Source organism: Equus quagga, chromosome 16, assembly GCF_021613505.1.
Source record: "Equus quagga isolate Etosha38 chromosome 16, UCLA_HA_Equagga_1.0, whole genome shotgun sequence".
Classification (NCBI taxonomy): domain Eukaryota; kingdom Metazoa; phylum Chordata; class Mammalia; order Perissodactyla; family Equidae; genus Equus; species Equus quagga.
Window position 1 is genome coordinate 41008860 of NC_060282.1, and position 14699 is coordinate 41023558.

General features: G+C 46.0%; 1 protein-coding gene across 1 annotated transcript in view; it reads right to left on the bottom strand.

Annotated features, from left to right (window-relative positions):
* Positions 1 to 2066: 2066 nt before the first annotated feature.
* PTDSS1 (phosphatidylserine synthase 1) overlaps positions 2067 to 14699 on the bottom strand; it is a 66113-nt gene continuing 53480 nt past the window's right edge. Inside the window, exons 10-13 of the mRNA XM_046641876.1 lie at positions 13517 to 13616; positions 5962 to 6030; positions 5151 to 5220; positions 2067 to 3155 (exon numbers count right to left, since the gene is read on the bottom strand). Coding sequence (XP_046497832.1) covers positions 3046 to 3155; positions 5151 to 5220; positions 5962 to 6030; positions 13517 to 13616 — 349 coding nt within the window. The 3' untranslated portion in view covers positions 2067 to 3045. The remainder of the gene's footprint in view (positions 3156 to 5150; positions 5221 to 5961; positions 6031 to 13516; positions 13617 to 14699) is intronic.

The window sequence follows — 14699 nt, forward strand, 5'->3', positions numbered from 1 at the left end:
AATGCCGTAAGTGAAGCCCACATGGTCAACTCTGTGGTGGGCCCACGAATGCCACAGCAGTCAGCGAGCATAATCCAAAGGGCACGCAAGTTAAGTCGCCGGTGTTTGAAGTGCTCATTTAGTCTGGTTTCCAATGGTCAATCTTTTTCTTTTCCACCCTGTGTTTAGCCTCCCCTTCTGTGTCCATCCTCTCCCCTGAAAGGGCCTGACTGAGGGCACTATTACGAACAAATAAAACAACCCAAGGGTCCAGCTCCAAAGTGTGATCCTTGACTAGAAGAGCTACCATGCGGAGACGCTGCGCAGCAGCTTCGGAGGGAAAACCAATCGGGCCAAACCTGATGTGTTTGGTAAAGAATTTCATTTTATTTCTCCTGGGTGAGTACTTTGCTCACGCACCCACTATAGACGCAGTCCTAGAGAAAATAAGACTGGCATTTATAGGATGTCTTTCATCATCGAAACGCTGAATGGGTCAATGAAACGTCCTAGCATTGCTGTGGGAGCAGTTTGGGCAAGGCTTTTACAAATGGTGAAAACAGACACAAAGAACAGCAGGGAAAGGCCAAGAATGACAAAAAGGGAAAAATATCTAACACTCACTGCAATGCTACTTAGGAGAAAGATACATAAAACATTCTTTGCGCATTACATCCAAAATAATGGTGTCTTTTAAGAGGGCAGTTTGTAAATGGTGAATGTGACATAATTTGCATTTGAATCATTTCCGATATGAAATGATGACTCTGAAACATGTATTCTATTTCCATCAATGTGAGGTCCATTTCCATAGAAACGGGTGGAAAAAGTAGGCCAAACCCAGCAATATGGTTTCTAGGAGGAACAGCAGCTGTGGTTCTGGCCAGTCATGCAAAGCACTGGGTTTGAAACCACTGCAGTCAAGAGCTCTTACTGAAAGGGAACAAAAAGTTTACACTCAAAGAAAGGCCAAGGAAAGCGTCTGAGGACTTTCCTGGCCGTTTCAGACAAAGCCACGAGGAAAAATTACCTCATGTGCACTTTGCTTTCGCATATCCCACAGGAAAGTCAAAGTCACCACATCCTAAAAACAGGTGCCTCCCTCTCCGCCGGCCTTGGAGAGAGGAAATACGCTCCATCAGTCCGGCTGCGCTATCAACCGGAGGAGTGTTAAAGTGGCAGGCCAACTCTCCTGGAAAATGAACTCGAAAATACTCAGTGACACGGCCCAGGCATGAGGACGGAGAGTAGGGGTATACGATATATATGACATACAGGAGCACTCAGTGCTCAGGAAAGCAAGATGCAGGGACAAACAAAATAAACTCACCTACTTTCAAACTAAAATAATGTTTACATTGTACCTATGTTTCAAAAGGCCTCTGATGGGTTATACAAGTGCAAGGGGGTTTATGAAACAAGCCTGCTTGCCTCTCTCCCCTGGGAAGGATGGGGCTGCTGTCGGGACTGGGACCCTCACAGCTGACTCCCTCAGCCATGGTGCCGGCCGAGTGCCTGCTGACGCCTCTCCGCTAGCAACGTGTCCGGCTGCTGGAGCAGGTCTGCATGAGGCTCTCAACCAAGTGGTCACTAGAGGCCCAGAGCACAGGACGTGACCCCGGCTTGCATGATTCATTCAACACCTTCACCCCGGAATTCTTTTGCAGAAAAAGAAAAACATGACACTTCTATGGTTAAAGATTTCCTTAAAGGGGGAAAAGACATGGACATTTCTGTGCTCTGTGAAATGAGGGAACAAAAGGATTGCTTTTAGCAAGTTTACATCTATAAGCCAATTAGTTGGGTACCTGCCACTTGTTAGAGAAAAAAATCCAACTTGGTAGATGTAACCATTAACATAGTAAAGAAAACAATGACTATCTTGTTCATTTCTTATTGATCACTTGGGAGGTCAGGAAACAGGACTATGTGTGGGTAAGCCCTCCAAAATACATTTTTTCTTCTCACTATAAAACATATACACATTCAGATTATCCTAAAGTCACCTGAAAAATACAGTGCTTGCCTAAGAGCAGTGGAAAATACCATAAAGATGCAGAGAAATGACCATTTGATGGAGACAGATCTTTGATGGGCTTTAATGTGAATTGTTTTATTTAAAACAGGGATTCATCAGAGGTGGTGAACTATCAGGTAAATGTTCTAGAGCATGGCACGATGAAAGGTAATACTCACCAGCACCTCACATGGGACTAAAAGACACGTCAGCAACACACCATGGAGGAACCCAAACCAACTATAAAAGGCACCTGGCTGGAGGGAGAGGCCACGGTGGGCACTGCCTCTCGAACAGGCTAACTTGTGTGCACTGTGGATAAGTCTGGACAAATCACATTTGTAATGGAACAAAAATGGTTCTGATCTGAAGCCTAGGATCCTATGCAGGTAGCTAGCCTTTCCTTGGACAGGTTTACCCCCGCCGTATGGTGTAAGGTCCTAAAACGGGATGAGGTTGCTAAATGGTAACACAAAAACTCTCCCCTTTTTTTCTCTAGAAGAGCGGAGAGGCCTCCTCCAGTTCAATTTCAGCAGTGGCATCTGAAGGCTTTTATGCGTCCTAACTTAAAAACAAATAACAACGAAATAAAAGACAGAAAAGTGGCCTAAACTTAAACCAATCACATGGAAAGGCAGAGTCATAAAAATGAGAACTGGTGATCAGTCCACTACTGTATAGTCAATGCCCCTTCTGAATGAAGATGTTTAATCTGCGTCCATACTACACACAAGCACAAAGCTGCTCTTGGCAACTCTGAGTACATAGCTACCTTTTCCTTCGAACACACTGAACTGCTACCAGTGACCGCATGCCAAGTGCTGAAGTTAGAAGAGACCCCAAACTGGCAAAGGACCCCAGGCAATGATCGGCCCGATGAGGCTGGGTCTGTGGGAAACAAGACTTACACTCTCAAATAATGACCCCAGAGTCCCCACTCCTCTTCCTATTTGCATGTGTTTTGACCTCCTAACAGGGAGGTCCAAACGATTCCGTTTCCCTCTCAGTTCTAGGCACTCTCTGGAACATCTTTAATTAACCAGGGTCTTTCATTTCTTTCCAACTCCATTGGTGACTTTTGACTTGGAATGTCGATTCCTTCTTCTGGAAGAATGGCTTTCGTTGTTGCCTGGATGCTTGGGTGGGCTGTCTTCAGAACCTGGCCAAAGGAATCAGAACACATGGTCACTTTGGGCTACGGGGTCCTGGGCTCACTCCTGTGATTTGTGGCTCTCCCTGGCCAGGCTGTCTTAGGCCTGCCTGCAAAGTGCAGGCTCTTCCACTGATCCTTGCACTCCATCTAGTGGCCTTATTCATAAATTAAGGCAAGGCGCAGAAACAGCACTGAGCGAGTACAGCTGGTGCCTGGGTATGCAAGGGGACAGCCCCACAGAGTCTAGGGGGTTCCTGCACAATTTTTACACTCATGCTGTGTAGGGTGGGTCACGGTCCTGGTAACAGGGACTGAAAGTGAGAGTACAAATGAAATCAAAGCATCAAGGAGAAATAATGAAAACTTATACTACACGGGTGCCCATCCTGCCCTTGCAGCCAAAGGTGCCTCACCTAGTTTTTCACAAACAGGACCTGTTACGTGTCAGAGTTTCTAATCACTAAATTGGAAAGAATTCTTCACTTTATAAAATTAAAGATATTATATGCCCTCTCTTGTTTGATCTGGGGGCCACCTTTAGAAATCAGGCCCCTGCTGCTCATGATAGACAGCCCCAGAGCCACACACTTCAGTATGCCACACGCCCCAAATCTCACATTCTACAGGGACAGCATCATTTATCACACTCTATTATTTGTTTGGGAGCTCAGAGAAAGACTTCCACATTGGTTGCATGCTCAGCATTCAGCAGGCATCAGCCTGGTGGGGGGTGGAGCCAGGGGAGGTGGGGGCGGGGGCATTCCAGGCAGAGGTGTATAGGCCTGGGAGGTCAGCTAAGCTTCCTGGCACTGGGTTGGCTCTCTCCTCAGAGGTCAGCCCCTGGCCTAGCAGTCAAGCTAAAAGGTTCTCTGCCCTAGGGCTCAGATCCAGCCCCAAAGGAAATCTTTGAAGACAGCCATTAAAAAAAGTTCTGAGTTTTTGTCTCCATGAAGTGGCATTTGGCTTAGTCCAAGAGACTTTTACCACTCTGAAGATGTTTTTTCTTTTTTCTACTATTCTGTCTACTTTTCATTAAAATATACCTCTACTGCTGCTTGCTTCTTTTAGTCTTTTCAATGGAGAAGTGCGGGGAAGTGCCAAGGACGATCTATAAGGGGATGGATCTGCATAAGGGAGCTCTGGGGAACCGCTCTGCCCTCATCTATCAGCATTCCAAAACGGGTTGCTGATCAACTCGATTCAGGAGAAGCCATCTCAAAAAGGGTGACTGGCACCAGTGGAGTGTATGCTATGTTTTCCCCAGGGAGGGCTCTAAAAAGCTTGACCCCAAAAGAACTTGGGAGCAACTGTGTCAGTATTGCGTTCCTCTCTAGCCCTCTTTCTCCGAGCAATTCTGTGAGCCTGCATTCACAGCCTCCGGCGTTCATAATTCCCTCCCTTCAGTTAAGCCTTCCAGTCAGCTCATAACAATTAACAAGGAATTACATCCAGTGGAGCCTCCTCAGGGTCATTATTCTAGAAGCCCAATTCTTTAAAATAACGAGGTGGCCCCAAATCTTTCCAAAATTCTCCTTGGAGAGAGATCACTGGGAGATTCCTTACTACTACGGAAATCCCACTTATACTGGTCTGCCTCTTAAAGAAACATGATTAAATCGATCCACCTCTTTTGAAAGGCTTCTCCTCCTGGCACACAATTCTTCCCAACCCTCTCCACTCAAGATGAAAGCGAAGAGGAAGAACATTCCCATCAAGGTGCTTGAGACGGTGCAGGCCTCGTTATGTATTCCTGCCTCAGAAATGGCAGCGCTACACAGAGCCTCTTCTTAGGAGGCAAGTTTCTTGGGCAGATCCTGCAAGTACTTTGCATGTTTCATTAATAATTAACAGACAACATGCAACGAGCAGGTTTGAGACCAACCCTTCAGAGCATACATTTATCAACATTCAGAGGATAAATACTGATTCTAAATCTCCTTACTGGGCCTCAGGAGGGAGAAGACCCAGTAAAGTTTTCAACATTGAGCAAGAAAGAGATACCTTTGGTGCCTTTCCCGTGAGGCCAGGAGATGTCTGGACTGTAGGTGCCGTCTTCACACTCTGAGTAGGTCTAGGGAGAGAGGCAGGCTTAGCGACGGGATTTCAAGTGCTGCCTGGGAGGAAGGGGGGCAGGCAAAAATGGGAGGATGCTCCGTCCCTGCCTCTCTGGGGCTAGGGTCACCATTAGCAAGTGACAGAACCTCCTCATGCTTATGTTTCTCAGCTGTAAAACCAAAGCTATCTCCCAGGTGATGCAAAATAAATCTTCTAGAAAGTGCCTTTAGTTCCTTAGACTACAGGTATGAATAAAGGACAAAAGGTGTTATTTTTACTTAAAAAAATACTATAGTTGACAAGACTTCTATCGCATTTTAAGCCCCCTCACATCTGTTCTCAACACCAATCCTTGTATCTACTATGAGGTGGGCAGGGCAGGCGCTGTACCGTGAAGCGATAGAGGCCCAGGCTGGGTCACACAGAGGCCTGCCGGAGGTGGAAGGGCTGGGAATAAAACCCAGCCTTCCAAAAACCGGTCCAGGGCTCGCCTCACAATTTTGTTTTTTTTAAACAAAGAATTAAGTTTTAAACCCCTTACAAAAGGAAGGTAAAATATGAACCTGTTGAACAGGGCTGTCACAAGCATGGACAGCAACTGACGGAATGAATTCTGAACTGGTTCAGTGTCTAAGGTGGTGAGACCGAAGCCCGGCTCTCACAGGGCCAAATGCTCACGTGACTATGCTCTGGGCTAAAGCTCCAAGCAGGATGTGATTATTTTGAATAAAGACCATCCCTGCCTTTCCTTCAATACCTTTTCTCGGTGACCATAGTGCTCTGCGTACCAAACCATGCCATACAGACACAGGAAGGTGGTGAAAGCCTGGAAGAGAAAAACAAGCATGAAACCATTTTATAAATGAGGTTGCACAAAAAAATTCCATTTCCCAGAACTTCAAGGTTTCAATGGGAATTTATACAAGATGGCTTGATGTGTTTCTGTCATCTCTCCTAGGACGCCAGCTACAAAATGGGTGGACGTGGCAGTGATGGACCCCAGGAGATGAGTTGGGGGAACAATCCCCAAAGCTTCTGACAAGAAGAGCTATGATGAGACCACAGTTCCTACTTGTGACTCCACCAGCAGAGTGCAAGGCCATTTTGGGATGTGGGATAAGGGGGTGCATTTTCTGGACAGCTCTGCAGGTGCTGCTTCAGAGGACACGTAGGACTCTAGCCTGTAGTTCTGATTTTCATGGCCTGTCCTCTCCACCCTGCCCCATCACTGGAGAGAGTTATAAGGTCTCAGTTGGTCAGCTTCTGTGGGGAAGAGGATTTCTGAATGGGAAAGAAGTTTCACTCAGCCTGGGGTCCCAGTAGTGCTGGAGGCATCTGGGACAGACCACCGCTGAGCAGAGGCAGAGCCCAGCAGGACACTGTGCCCCGGTTTGGCACTGCTGTACAGTCCTGGTGGTCCCAAGCTCACCCCATCTTGGTTCTTCTGTCTTCCTTGTTTAAGTACACAGGAAAATAAAGAGAAAATAAAAACACCTTGTAAGCCCCTGAGTGAAATAAGGAGGGCATGGCCCAAGGGGACTCAGCATTCCCCCCAATCCCTAAATTATACTGGAATTTAAGGGAAGAATAGCATCTACAAGAATCCAAAGCCTAAAAATGTGTCAAAAAACTGAAAGTCAGGGTAAAGTTCCTGGCTGCCTAGATGAATACCAAAGGAGAGTGAGAGCGTGTGAGTCAGGAGAGCGAGGACAGATGACTCTTGGCCAGGCCCTTCAGCCAGGCCTCCCCTTCCTGACTGTAAGTGAATCAACCAAACCCAACAAACTGACCGCCTGTTCCACCATTAGTTCTGCAGAATGCCTTGCTCTAGGAACCAACTGACACTCAACCATCCTTGCTGTCTAGACTCCATCTCTTCCACTGAACTTCCTGTTGGGGACCCAGGTTGGGGATGGCCCAACCGTGGGTACAGTTGTGAAATCATGGTGGAATCTTCTCTTTTTGAGGATCAGAGAGGTGAAGGGCCTTCTCAAAGACAAAAAGCTAATGTGTGGCGAAACTGAAGCGAGAACACAGGTCTCCTAATATCCCTTGACGGGTATCAAGCAAATATTGATTTTATGTCTGTATGTCTTTCTATCTCTGTCCACTTATCCATCCCTGGAGAAAGAAAAGCATCATGGGAAGAGCCAATATCAGCAGCATCCGCTCTGCACGGCCCGCAGTCTGGAGGGTAGAGCAAACACTGCAGGGAAGGCAGGGGCCGTGGTCTCCTCCCCACAGCTTGTAGACTAGCTCCGGCCCAGTTCCTTTAAGTTAACAATATGTACTAAGTGTCTGCTGCATCATCTTAAGTGTCAAAAAAGACAGGAGTCCGAGCGTTCCAGCTGGCCTTCTCCTTCCACACCAGTGAAGTGAACACAGCAGCAGGGTGGAGAGGTAACATGACACACAAGAAGACCCACTAGCTCATTTTATACTAAACCCATACACAAACTGGCACACAGATTAGAGATTTAAAGAAAAAGCAGCTCATACCCGCCCATCAAAAAATTAGTCAATAAATGAATATATTAAAATTACTAGAGTACTTGCTCAGATTTCCAACACATACCACCATTAAAAGTACCATTTTCACAGCATGAAAAGAGTGGAAACGACTAGAGGATTTGCAGTGTGTAAGCCTATGTATGCATTAGGTCCTTTACAGAGAGCAAATCAGGCCATCCTCGGTTTCACACGGAGGACAAGGAGGATGGTTCCACCTCCCCAGACCAATGAGCAGCTGTGCAGGGGGGTGGGGAGGCTGGCCTGAGAAGGGTCACTCCACTAGACCAAGGGAGCAGCGAGGCCGGGGCTGGCCATCATCGCGAATTCTGAATTCTGTCCACCAGAGGGAAGGCGTGAGGGGCGCCTCTTCTTCCTTTCCCAGCACCCGACTGGGAGAGCAGGCGGGGCAGCTTGGGGCTGCTCACCCACAGACAGCTGGGCCCACAGCTCTGCAGCCCGTGCGCAAACATGGGCAGGTGGTGAGTGACAGGCGCTTATCATCACAATCGCCACACAAAGGGCTGGCATGGTTGCCAAATTTACCACTTCACCTGGGTACAAGAGGCCCATTTTAGACTTGTCCTAGGAGACAAAAGCTTGTAATTTATGGGTTTGCAATTACACCTGTGGAAATCTAAGCACCTACCCACTTAAAATGTCAAGGCCCAGATTTAAAATAGCAATTGTACAGATTTTGTTTAAAGAAAAGAAAGAAAAAAAAGAGAGAGAAGAAAAATGCGTGGGATGCGAGCCAAGGCTGGACACAAGCAGGGGTGTGGCAGCAATGTGCACGGCTGAGCTCCTTGTTATGGCAATGGGCATTCAAATTTCCCAGGACTGATCACACAACTGCTGCTGGAGGAGCTTAGCAACCGGCATACGAGATATACGCTTCACATTAATCTCAAGTTCTGTGTATGTGCTCTTAGCAGGCAAGGGGAATAATTAGGGGTTTTGTTTCTCTGAGTAGTGTGGGAGGCACGGCATAACTTAACAATCTCTTAGTGAAAAATGTTTGCCTCACTCCTGAGTTTGAGATCAATTTTGATCTTTAATAAAGGGCATGAATATGAACAAGCTCCAGGACCTTGTTTCCATTCTTCTTCTTTAACTGGTAAATGTGCAAGGCAGTGGGGACCCTAATCATCCCAACCAAGGGCCTCTTTTGTGGCCAGGTCCCCCTACAATGGTGTTCATCACTACTAACACTAATTGGGGGATCTGCTTGTCTTCAAAGTCCTGTTGTCCTGTGGCTGTTTCTCGGCCTGGCCTCTAAATGTGGTCGCTCCACAGAATTCCACTCTCAGCCAGCTTCTCTTTCCACGCTATGTCCCCAGACAACTCTTACCTAATCCAATGGCTTCAACCGTGCCCTACACACAGATGGCTCCCAATTCTTTCCTCTCCACTGCCGACTGAGTCTTTGCAATGTTACTGCACAGACTAGAATTTTCCATGATACAGAACACCTTCACCTACAAGTTCTAGCAGTTGGTCAAACCCCAATGCCCCAAACCAAATGCATCTCCTTTCAATGGGGTTCTCTGATGTCCCTCAATATCTTATTAGCACCGACAGCCACCCCAGTGGCACAGATAAGCCCTGGAGTCTCCCTCAAGTCCCTTCCCAGCTATCACAATGGGATGGCATCCTGCTGAGTTGAGCTCTTGAACAGCTCTCGATCCAGCCCTTTCTTTGCCACTGCCTTGGGCCTCAGTCATTTCTCACGGAGAACCCTGCGACACTCTCAGTCTGCACCCCACCTCCAATCCCTCTTCCCCTCTAGACACTTCCACCCTCCACAGTTTCTCAGTGCGATGTTGTCTACCCACTGAAAAATCTTCTTTGGGTCTCCAACTACAAACACACGCAGTCCTTCCTAGGCAGACATGCTCTATCCTGTCCACCTCTGACTGGCTTTCCTCAAGCTTGCTCCCAAAACAGGTCGCCATCTTCCGAGACACTGGGCCACTGGCACAGCTTCACATCACTGTACGTGCTTGTCTCTCAACCTCCCTGTACTCTGCCTGGTCTCTGTCTCTCGAACTCATTCCTTTATTCTCCATGCATTTGCCCAGGGTTTCCTATGCCTCAGGCACTGTGCTAGAGTCAGTGGGGATAAAAACACAATGAAAACTTATTCTTGTCAGCAAGAAGTGCAATGTTGAGGAGACAGATTTAACACTACAAATTACATTACAGTGGGGTTAGAACTCATAGAAATGTGCACAAAGTGCGACTGGTCCCCTGAGGAGCGAGTTACCTAGTCTGCCCCGCAGGTCAGGCATATTTCATGGAGGGCATGAATTTAAGTTTGGTCTTGGCATAAGATTCACTAGGAGAGAGAGGGCAGGGAAGGGCATTCAGACCAGGCAAAGGAAGCCCCATGGGCGCAGGCAACAGAAGTCTGGAAGGGTGATTAGTCGAGGTAACTAAGAGTAGTTTGCACAACCCTAGTATAGAGCACACATGGGTGGGTTTGATGACTGGTCCAGATGATAACAGTCCTAAACACACGAGCAAGATTTCATATTTCAGCCGGTAGGTTTTGTAGAGGGATCCTTCTTCCTTCTTGATGTTTCTTTCTACACAGAGGGAGCTTTCCTGGTATAACTCTCCTGCTTCTCTTCACCCCTCACTCACTCTGCCTTGACTGACGAATCCGAGATAAGGAGGCTGGCACTTCCTGTCTTTTCCCTCGGTGCTAGGCCAACAGCACAATGTGGGGAGGCCTGCTTCTGGGGGCTGGAGAGCAAGCATGTCTAATTCTGGGGTTCACTATTCAGAAGCCCCTTTTTGCCATGCATCTAAAGCTGCTATTAAAAAATGTGGATTCTCAGTAATAAAGATGCTATTCTGATCTCCACATGCTTCCTCTCCCTGCCTCTCTCTTAATTATTCTGAACTTGGGTGGGGAAAAATGTTGTGCTACTGGGCACTCTCAAGCCCCCAACAATAGGGAATGATTCTCAGCAGGAGAAAGAGATTCAGATCTGACTTCTGGAAGATCACTTTGGCAGCAGTATAGAGAATGGATCTTAAGGGCAGACTGGAGAGAAAATGGGCGTCTAGACAGCTGCAGAGGCAGTGGGAATGGAAAGGGGGGATGGAGTTGGGCTATGTGGTTGAATGAATCGAATCCAATGACCTGCTGATTTGAAGAGTGACAGAGGGGAGGAAGCACCCTCCTAGGTTTTAGCTGGGGCACCTGAGGGATGGGAGAGCTGTTCACTGTGATCCTTTAAAATCCTGCTCACATGTCACCTCTAGGGAGCCTTCACCCCAGCTCGCCTGGTCTCTCTCAAGTGCTCCTTTAGCTCTGTGCACACACATCTTTTGTACGATTGCTCACATATTAACATAAGTAGTCTGCATTTGAAATTCCCATGTGGACTTAGAGATCCTCAGAGGGGGACACCCTTGGAGGGGGAGCAGGAACTCTTTAGCCAGACTATTTGGGTTTGAACCCTGGCTCTGCAACTTACTGTGTGTATGAACTTGGGCAAGTTAGTGAACCTCTCTGTGCCTTTATTTTTTTATCCATAAAAAAGGTATAATAAAGTACCTCCCTTCAAAGTGTAAAGATGAAATATGTGATTCATGAGACGTGTTTAGAACAGTGTCTGGCACATGGTAAGCATTAATAAATTTTATCACTGTCTATCCGTGTGGGTCCAGCATCAGGCACAGCTCTGATGAGCACTCGGCAAATGTTTTGTGAATGAATGAACGACTTAAAGAGACCATGCTAAGTGAAGGAGAGCTTGATGGGAGCCCAAGAAATGGTTCATAACCTTAATAAAGTTAACCACACAGACACTGAGGCAAATGAAAAATCCCCAACATTAGGCGGCATGTGCTAAGTACCAAATCAATAAAACAGAGAGAAAGTCTCTAAAACTTAAAGAGAGACTGGAGGGGAGAAAGTCTCTAAAACTTAAAGAGAGACTGGAGGGGTCCTTGCAAGTTTGGGTGACCAGAGAGGGCTTCTTGGACGCAGCCTTAGGAAGACCTTTCTGGCCGCGGATGCCCGGGGGAAGCTGTGCACAGTGTGCTGGGAGGCCTGCGGGGGGCTGTCGTGAGAAGGGCATCTGCCCTGGTCCCCGGAGTCCCACCTGCCTCCAGCTCTCTGTGGTCCATGGCTCCTGGTACCAGGTGAGGGCAGCACCCACCTCTGCCCAGCACAGTAGTCACGCTACAATTCACAGACCTACGGCACACAAGCCAGAGAGAAATCTGAGAAGCACAGGTGAAAATCTCCAGGCGCATCTGATACACCCCCTTAACCAATCCTTACATCTTATCTCACTGGGACCGAAAAAATACATTCCAGCATTAAGTCTGGAGTTTAAGTACAAAGGAGATCATTAGTTCCTTCTATTGTTCAAGATGAAACAGGACAGAAGAGGTTCAAGGTGCCCTGGCATGGTTAGGAATTCTAACAAGTAACCCTAAAAATAGACACTGTGAAAGGCAATAAGAAACACTTAAAAAATACAAAGTTTAGTCTTGCCAAAAGAAAAAAAATATTAGACCTGAATCTGATTAAGCCTTTAGATCCAGCTACCAATTTACAGAAAATACAGAAGACAGAGAGAGCTGCTAAATCCCAACACAGGGTGAGATCAGCAAAACACAGACTGTGGGGACATCTGTGTGACAGAAGAGCTGGTTTCTCCAACAGATAAATCACAAAGGAGAGAGCGCGGGGGATGAGGGAAAACCAGAGAATAAAAGAGACTTAAAAGGCAAGCCAACAAGAGCAATAGTGCACGCTGAGTCAAAGAAACGGCTAAAAAGTCTAAAACTTAAGAAAGTATTAGTAAGTTCAACATTGATTAGATACTTGATGGTCTTAAGGAATTATTGTTCAATCTTTTTCAGATGTGATAATGGTACAGTGGTTGCATTAAATAAAAAAGCATTCTTATCTTCTTTTACAGATACATCCTGAAATATTAAAGGTGGCTGCTTCAAAATAATTCAAGGTGGAGACAGTGAGTAGGGAATATAGAGAAAGAAGACTGGTTGTGAGTTGATAATTGTTGACACTGGATAATGAGTACATGAGGGGTCATCTATTCCATTTACCTCCAAATATGTCCAAAATTTTCTGTAATTATAAAGAAAGCTCAAGTTAATTTTGTGGACTCAAGCTTAAATGTAAAAGAAAACTTTTCTCCAAAGGAATAATACAATTAAATCAAGAAGGGCCTTCACAGAATGTTCAAGCTGGGTAAGATCTTACTTCATTTCAAAGATGAGGGAAAAGTCCCAGGACCATGGAGCTGGAGGCTCCGGGCTCTTCCCTTCAGAGAGGAAGCTCGCCCTACACACGCTTGCTCTGTAGAGCCAGCCCTCAGGGCAGAAACTGCATGTTCTGATTACTTTCAAAAACATCTTATTTGGCCTATAAACTATGGTCCGTCATTTTGTACATAATTCCATGTACAGTAATTTGTATGTTACAGGGCACTGTAATTGTCCTTGTCCCTTCACGGCAGGCTTGAAATTTTTGGCACATGTGGACCAATTCCCATAAGTGAAATAAATGCACGCATGGTGCACCTGCTGAGGTCATTTGACCAGAATGTGCCAAGGTGACCCACTTTGTAAGCCGTGTGGTCCTATGTGTTTATTCTTGAACTTCGGACAGGTGGCCAAGCTCTGGCTATTACAAGTAGAACATCCTGTCTATGAATTCTAACGAATCTTTGGGCACAAGAGAGTTTTTTTTTTTTTTCTTAAGAGACACCATGGGAGTTTAGCTAAAATTTTCAGGTAATAAAGTAATGACTTACCACACAAAGAAGCCAAAGCACGACATAGAGTATTTGGGTCTTAGAGAAGAGATCTTGTCCAAATTTTATGCAAACAATAGCTTCCAGGAAACCAATGACCCTAGTTAGACAGAACAAGAGGTTAAATACTAATTCATCTTTTCAGAGCATAAATTACCAGAAATACGCATTATTCCACCAAAAAGTTCAACTGGTCATAAGATTTCTGCCCCAAACACTGGCAGCAGGTCCCACACCAAATGACATTGTTCTAGCCTACTGCATTTCTTCAGAAATAATATATATACTTTTTAGATTTAACAGAAAGTTAATTTTATTATTACTCCTCTTTTCTTTTTTTTGAGACTCTATTCTTTTAGGTAGTTTTAGGTTCACAGTAAAATTGAGGGGAAGGTACAGGGTTCCCATATACCCCTCTGCTGTCACCCATGCACAGCCTCCCCAGTTATCAACACCCCCACCAGAGTGATACATTTGTTACAACTGATGAACCTACATTGACACATCATTGTCAAAGTCCATAGTTTACATTAGGCTTCCCTCTTGGTGATGTACATTCTGTGGGTTTGGACAAATGCATAATGACACGTAGCCACCATTACAGAATCATACAGAGTAGTTTCACTGCCCTAAAAATCCTCTGTGCTCTGCCCATTCATCCTTCTACCCATCCCCAGAAATAATAAAATATTTCTTACTTCTTCCTTCCTCCCAGACCAAAAATCTCAACTCATACATTTTAATTGCTGGAGGCACCTGGTATCACCTAACTGAGAGCCTGTTACCACCGGGGTGGACAGTCACCACCTCTGTTGGAACCCTCTCAGGGACAGGGAACCTATGACCTTTGGAGGCAGCTTATTCTGGAGTTCAATCTCTTTAGCTATTGGGAAGTTTGTCCCTTTCTCAGGCTGGTGGCTGCCTCCTTCTACCCACGGGTCCTAACTGCGCCCTCTGCAGTCCTACAGGGTGACTTGAAGCCCTCCAAGTGAGTCCCGAAGGCAGCAATCAATTCCCTCCCGGCCATCTAAGAATTTCCAGATTTAATATTCCCCGTCTTTGCTGACTATATAAACCCTTTATTCTTTCTTGATCTGTAAGCAATTTTGCTAAATACAAAATGTTAAAAAAAACCTGTTTTTTACTCTTTAATTAAAACATCAAAGAAAAAAAAGCGACTCCT